The sequence below is a fragment of the Lonchura striata genome, chromosome 8 (assembly GCF_050655825.1).
Source record: "Lonchura striata isolate lonStrDom1 chromosome 8, ASM5065582v1, whole genome shotgun sequence".
Classification (NCBI taxonomy): Eukaryota; Metazoa; Chordata; class Aves; order Passeriformes; family Estrildidae; genus Lonchura; species Lonchura striata.
This window is the reverse complement of record NC_140710.1, coordinates 3,067,668-3,075,097: the sequence shown is the minus strand read 5'-3', so window position 1 is coordinate 3,075,097 and position 7,430 is coordinate 3,067,668. Positions and strand designations below refer to the sequence as shown.

Here is a 7,430-nt window from a genome sequence, read left to right as displayed (position 1 = left end):
AAAACCCATTGTGCTATTCAAGGTTAAGCTTCCTTAAACATAAAACTAGATTCCTTGGTGATTTTTTTTTTTAATCAGCAATCTTAATAGTGGTTCCTCACTATAATATTTCCAACTCCATCTGAAATCATTTAAATCCTCCCCTTAATAACATGCACTTTATTGTAATATACAGATTCTTTGGCTTCCTACCAGCCTTAGCTTAAGGCACCAATGAAACTCGTTACTGCAGGGGGCCGTGGATTCAAGAGGGCTCACATCTACTGTATATTTTGTTTTGTATGTTTTCCAATGGCTCTAATTATTGCAGGTGGTAGAATTTAACTGGCAGTGTTTTTGCTAAAGAAAATAGGCATAAAGTGTATACTGTTTTGCAGAGTGGCTATCAAATATATAGAAAAGAGAAAATCAAATGAATTGTTAAACTCCTCTATAGTAAGTGATTTTATTGATTTAATGCAAATGCTTATGAAAACGATCTTCCATTTATATCAATTATGTATGGGCAAAAATTAATTTATTCCTTCGGTCACCTGTTTGGCTAACTGACTCAGCAGGACAGACATTCCCCCTCCTGTTGTAGCCGAGCCCGCAAAACACAAAACGTTCAGAAAACTGGAATTTGAAAGTTTCCATGTGCAAAACAACAAAAAAGCCCCGACAGGAGTTAGTGCCAACTGCTGAAAAAGCAAAGAGCGAGTGGTGGAGGCTGAGCAAGACTCCCTCGTCCTAGGCAAGACTGTAAAACACAACGGCTCTGATTTTGCCAATCCCTTAACCATGTGGCGGCACATTTATATGTGCCGGATCATCTGCGGCATCTGAATAAAATCAGGGAAGCAAAATTCTGCATATAAACATTTTGGCTAAGTGCCTCAACTCAGTCTTCTTATCTGGGGTTTCCACAAGATGCCACCTTGCATAACAAAGCTGAGCACACGCTTGCCCAGTCCACGTTTTCGGTAGCCTCCCGTGATCCCCACCGCAGGATTGAGTGGCTTTAATTCTACCTCATCCTGTGTTTTGCTGCCCTGTGCCTCTCCATGAAGAATAGTGCTTAAAGCTGTGTTGTCTTTTCCTAGGAAATTAATATTTAATTTCAGCAGAAGGGGCGGGTTGCGGGGAAGCAGAACTAGGAAAAAACGCCATCGCCAGAACCGAGGTGATAAAAGGAGAAAGTTAAAGATTCAGCATGCAAACGAACATCCTACGGCCAGTGGAGCCCCTCTTGTGCCACTAGCCTTGGTGTTGGAAAAACAGCACTCGAGGCAAACAAAAGTACTTTGTTTGTTCCTCCCAAGGCAGGAGCAGCTCGGGCTGCGTGCTGCCCACCGGCTGCGGGGCTGTGCTGGAGCCAAGGTGCCAGCGCCGAGCCCGGCTCCCGTGGCCGCCACCGCCGCCCTCTCGCCGCCTCCCTGGCTTGTTCCAAATTTAAGGGAAAGGAAACATGCTCCCAGTCCCACGTTTCAGCAGGAACTCCTCCAAATCTGTAAATTTTTGTGGAATTCCGAGCCTACTTGAAACGTAAAGCCCAAGCTCTGATTGAGCCATGGCTGGCTGGAGGGAAAGCAAAACCTAAAAAATAAGGAAAAGGCTAATGCCCACTCTGTAAAATTAAATCTGTTGAATGTTGACTTTGAATGTTAACTAAATATTTTACATTCCTAATATTTTACCTTTGTTTCTACCTTTGCGGTGTGAGAAGCACAAAACTTCTTGCCAAAATCCAGAATACAACAGCACTGCATGCTACCCCCATAGTGTATCTGCTGGCACTGATTTCAGCTTCAGGGAGAGATAATTCAGTAGATCAATATTTAAAACAAAATTGCAGAAGTGAGGATTTTTTTTTTCCCCCTTAGCTCCATTGGCAAAATTATTAAAAATAATAAATACAAAAGAGGGGGAATGGATTCTGGGATGCACTGGGTATATATCACTTTTTAGGGGGATTTAATTGATTTTAAATAGAAGCATCGTGACTGAAGCTTTCTTTGCTAAGTACTCAGCATGTTTTTATTCTGAAATTTATCAAGTTTTGTTTTGTGAGTGCTTTTTTTTACTTGTAGTTTTTAATTTATACAAGGTTGTCCTCTAAGCTTCTGAATGATACCTAAAGCAGACAGTCAGCAGGTAAAAAAAAATTTGAATATTTAAAATAGGCATTTTCTTTATAGTGCTCTGTGGTAATTAAAATCTTCATTTGCTTAAAAGCAAGGAACCTTTTTAAAGCAATAAATTAGCATTGCTTGACCCAAGGTCACTAGTAGTACTGCTTCTTCCAGCACTATTAATACCTCAAAGAAAAAGAAGGGGTGGTGTTATGACTCTGTTGCAATAGAAGTAAGATTTTCAATTTAATCACAGTTAAGTGTCGTGACCTTTTGATCTTGCATTGACTTCTCAGTGAAATGTGGTCAAATTTCAGACAGCTTGTTCCAAACTCTGCAAAGTCAAGGTGAAGTCAGAAAATGGGTTTGTCACGATGAGAGGTGGTGTTGAGGCATTAGCAAGAGGTTTCATCACCTAAGTTTTGTTTCACAGCAAAAACTTGTTCTACGGGATCAATAAATTACAGAACAATTTCTGGGGAAAGGAAAAAAATGTATTAATTGCAAAAAAACAGTAATTTGAGGGATTTCTTAAAAAATATTTTTTCCCACAGGTAAAGGGACTTTTTTTTCCAGTTCATAGTGACAGAAATAATTAAGAAGGAAAATACTATTTGATAAAGCTTCTGCTAAGAATAATTTTTGGACCAAAGAGCGATCATCTTCACATAAAGTAGAGTTAATAACGTGTAAAAAATGCAAAATACTCATATTTACACATACCCCTTTATAGGTCATTTATTATTTTAGGCAAATAAATTTTGCTCGTCGGAGAGTGTTAGCTGGGAGGTTGTGGGATTATTTACACAAGTTCTAAAGCAGGTCATCCAGTATCTGGACTCACTTATCCCACTGCAAATCACCACCAGCACCATGAATTTTAGGGATCTTGTGGTGCTGTAACCACTGTGAAAGTAGGCCAAAAAAATCAGCTCTTCCCTCAGTTTTGCAGATTTTGTTCCAGAAATGTGGAGCCAACAATCTCCACGACTATGTAGGGTTGCTAAGTTACCTTTCTATGCCTGCTTGGAGATAATGTTTTGAGACTTTACTATGTGTTGGAGTAAGGCTCTGGTTTGTATACAACATAGAGGCTGCATTATAAAAAACATGTAGGAGAGTCATTTAAATATGCCTTCTTTAAAAAGAAGGATTCTCAAAGCTTAATTTATGCCAACACACACCCCAAGCACTCTGTGTAGTGCCACAGACAAGATTCCCTTTTTAAATTTTTTTTCTTTTTTCCTTTTTTTTTTTTTTTTTTTTTTTTTTTTTTTTTTTTTTTGGCTAGCAAACATATTACCTAGGCACGGGACTTTTGCATTATCATGTCCTAGTGCAACACTCCTGTCCTCAGTTTGTACTCTCAGCCTTTTGAGGAAGTCTGGCGCCTCTGATCTATTTTCCACAGCAGACCCTGTAATTTTTGGCTGTATTTTATGTTTTTCAGATTCAAGTCAATCTGAAAGTCCCAGCCAGCCAAGTGAAGCTGATATTAAGGACCAGCCAGAAAATGGTAAGTTCTTACCTGCTGCTCCTGCTTTGGGATATTAAAACAGCCCATATTTATAAAGATTTTTTTTCCCCATGTCTAATATAAAAAGATGATTCAGAATAATTGACATGGGATGACTACAAACAGGTTGTGCACTCTCCTCATAGTTAAAATGCTACTGTTTCACTAATCTAAGGTAGCATTTCTTTGTCCAGAGCTGGAGAGAGACTTTTTTTTTTTTTTCCCTTTTAAAATTAATTTTAATTAGGGAGATGCCATTAAAGAGCCTGCTGTATGCAACCCTTATCCTTATTCCTCCATAGCAAAGGCTTTCAGTCCCTGGACCTTGAGTCACGACATTCAGGGGAGTAGATTCAACAGGAAAATAGATCAGGGAGGTTCAGCCACAGCTCCTTGGTGCTTCTCTCCATGTTCTCCAGTGGCTGGAGTGGAACCATTAGAAGAACTGGGACTTTTGGGAAAACTGATATTCTCTGGACCAGGGCAGATTCAAAGTAGAAGCAATGGCTTCTACTGAACCAGTGGCTTGCTTTGTAAAGCAGCCTGCAAAAAAAAAAAAAATTAAATAATAGTGTATTTCTGTGGGGACTGTATGTGAAAAGATGACTATGTGTGTAATGGAACAGCTTCTCTTCCATTTTGTGTTTAGCTAAGGTAGACCTCAACAATTTTTGTTGGACCATCGGCAACTGAGTTTTGTTTTAATACTTATATTTAGGACTTAGAATAACGGATGATTGTTATTAGTAGTTTTTCATGACCTCTTTTATCTATAACCAGGACATTTTTTAATAAGACCTAAAGGCAGATTTTATAATCCATTGTACTTGGGGTCTACTCTACAGAAAAGAATTTGTGTGAAGGGTTTCTGCCTCTGAAGCCCTGTCCCCATTTCTGGGATGTGTAAATCCACGTAGAAATACTGTATCTGTAACAATACATGTCTGATTTCACTTTCTCAGAGCAACTAACTGCTTTGCCTTAAACCCCTACAAGGGACAGTGAGGCTGAGGGGCTTCATCTGGACTGCTTTGGGGTTAGAGTTTAATATTAAGGGAAGAAGAAGAGGTTTAGGTACATAAAAACCTTTAACTACCAGCATGAATCATAGGACATGGAACATAGGGCTCATTGGGCTGCTGAGATTTTGGCTGCTTGGACTCCTGTATTTTCCTCCCATTAGATATGAAAGGTTTCATATTTTGATAGATTTTGTGCTGTTCATCTCTAAACATACCATCTTAAAACATTGCTGTTGTTTCTGAAAGACAGCGCCTAATTTCCCTTATCAATCCTGTTCACAGAAATTCTCATTTGTAGCCAAAGGATTGCAAGGTTAAGAGAAGAACTGACTAAACTGTGATTTTTGTTCTGCCAATTCTGCTATTTTTTTTTAATGGGGAATATGTTGCCTGTGTTTATTAAATCATATTTTAATTTAGAATGTATTAAGCACCAAGCATGTTATTATTTCATGTTTAGATAATATTCTTTCGCAGTTATTAAAGCACAGTTCATCTTACCCTGCAGTTTCTTAGTCTTTAACAAAGCTTGCTACTCAACAACTGCCCCGAAAAGCAGCAATGTCAGTGTTTAATAATGTAGAATCTGTAAAAGCCTAGTGAAATGAAATATCTCTGATTTAGACCCTGAGTCTTCTTTGTAAAACAATCTTTTAGCGAATTCTTGGGACTTTGCTGGTGACCTGCAAAAGGTACTTTTTTTTTTTTTTTTTTAATAAACAGGAAAAGGATTTTTCTCTTTTTTTTTTCTCAGTTTTACTAAAGGGTATTTTTCTTCCCCACCACATCAGCAGCCTCCTCACTGGTTCTGCACCTTCTGCAGTGCGTGTGTGGGAGATTTGTTAAGCCAGAGTGTTGGCCCTGAAGGGCTCCTTCCCCCCGGGCAGGCTGAGCTCATTCCCAGCACACACAGCCCCCAGCTCCGGGGTACCCGGCGTAGATCAACACAAATCTGCAGCTCTTATCTCCTGGACGTGAGGATGAAAGCAAAACTGCAGGCTTTAGAAAATGAAAAACTGCACGCACAGAAACGGACACAATAAATCATATTAACTGCGTTGTTCTACACTTGCTGTAGACCCACTTCCACAGGGCCTGATCCAAATCCCTCCGGAGTCAATGGGAGGCTCGTAATTGATTTTACTGAGAGTGGGAATGAGCCCACACAGAGAGGAAATTTTTTCCTTTTTTTTTTTCTTTGACTCAAAGAAAAAATAGAATCGTGAATAATCTCATTCCCACTGATGCCAACAGTGGAGTGACCAGATTGAGGGCAGATTTGGAAGCATTTTTGCATGTGTTTCTGGAAGGCACAAAGAAGTGTATCGATTCAGTGCTGCCTTTTCCATGCATGCATTCCTTCATTTTAAAAAAATAAATCTTTAAAGGCCTTGTGAGGGTTATACAGCCTCTCTACTTGCCTGTTAATATCCTTTCTGTTCCACTCCATAAATTCTAGAGCTATTTATTATACACATATATTTTGCATACCTTGAGTAATGTAGGTTCAGGAGGGTCAACTGTACGGCCCTGAAAAAGAAGGCCTCCTACTACAGATTTTAATTTATCATTCTAAATTGTATGTGTTGTTTTGCAAAGCCTGTATGTCTAACCTTCATTGAAGTGAAGTTCATGGAAGAAAAATATCTTCTTTTTTAGAGCCACTCCTGTTTTTTTTTTTTCTAGTGGGCTTTGCTGGTTCATTTTCTGGAGCAGGATCATCACAGACAGGGAAGATGGTGACATCTTCTGCTCTTAGTGGTGGTTTCAACACCAACTCTGGTCTTTCCCTCAGCCTTCATTAAGCCAGAATAGTTTCCAGGCAGTCATCCAATCACCACTGCAAATATTTAACAGAAATATTAAGCATTTAATTTTTTCTAAAGAGAGAGATGCAGCATGATGGCCATGAAAAGCAAACATGCAGGCGAGACAGGACTTGTTGGTGCATGGACGGTCCAAGGTCCAGATGTTTTGTGCTGGAGCTGGGGGTAAAACTAACACAGGGTGTGCACAGTGCTGCTCCGTCACCATGGGAAACAGCTTTTTGGGGAGAGGCAGAAAATCCAGAGTTCCTCTGCTTGTTATATGGGTGAGGAAATTTGCAGGAGGAATAATGAAAGAGGCCAGCAACTTCTTCTGAAAGGCAAGAACATTTTTTGATGCCCTGATATTTTGCACAAACGAGGGATTTTTTTCTGACCAGCTGGGTGGAACACCCATGTGGAAAATTCCCCACTTTTGTAGTTGCCTAATGGTATGTAAAAGCTTCATTTCAGTTGGCACCACAAAGTGATTTTGCAATTCACCCAATCAAAAAAAAAAAAAAAAAAAAAAAAAATAGGGGTTATTGATTTTAAAAGCTTGTTAAATGCACTGGTTTGGTGTTGTGTGTTATAAACAAACTAGTTTTCAGCGAAGTGAGGATGACAAAATGGGTAGTCTGATGTAGTGAAGTGACTGCATGCCTGGGGATCAGGAACAACTGAATTCCCAGCTCAGCACTGCTGTGGACACTCTCTCAGGCTTTTATTCTCACATTCAGTCGTGGAAACAGTTATCAGATAGATTTTCTTTTTGTAAGTAGGATTATTTTCAACTTTTGTAGGGAAACTTTTGGTCTTTTTGCCTGCACTTTGCCTGCAAGTGATTCTGGTTTTGAGAGAATATGAAAAGTCAGATCCTGCTCTGCTCCATCAGGAGCTGAACTCTGGAGAAAGGCAGGGAGGATGCAGCAGAGCAGTTATTAACTGTGGCACAGAGCTGTGCTGCTGCTGTCGG

The 7,430-nt window shown here is 39.6% G+C and overlaps 1 protein-coding gene across 19 annotated transcripts in view; it reads left to right on the top strand.

Annotated features, from left to right (window-relative positions):
• Nucleotides 1-7,430, top strand: part of NFIA (nuclear factor I A) — a 350,043-nt gene that overhangs the window by 232,947 nt on the left and 109,666 nt on the right. For 16 of the 19 annotated variants that reach the window (XM_021542535.4, XM_021542504.4, XM_021542494.4 and 13 more), the window contains exon 3: nt 3,562-3,627. The exons of the other annotated variants lie outside the window; for them this stretch is intronic. In XM_021542535.4, coding sequence (XP_021398210.1) covers nt 3,562-3,627 — 66 coding nt within the window. The remainder of the gene's footprint in view (nt 1-3,561; nt 3,628-7,430) is intronic. 19 annotated transcript variants of the gene reach the window in all.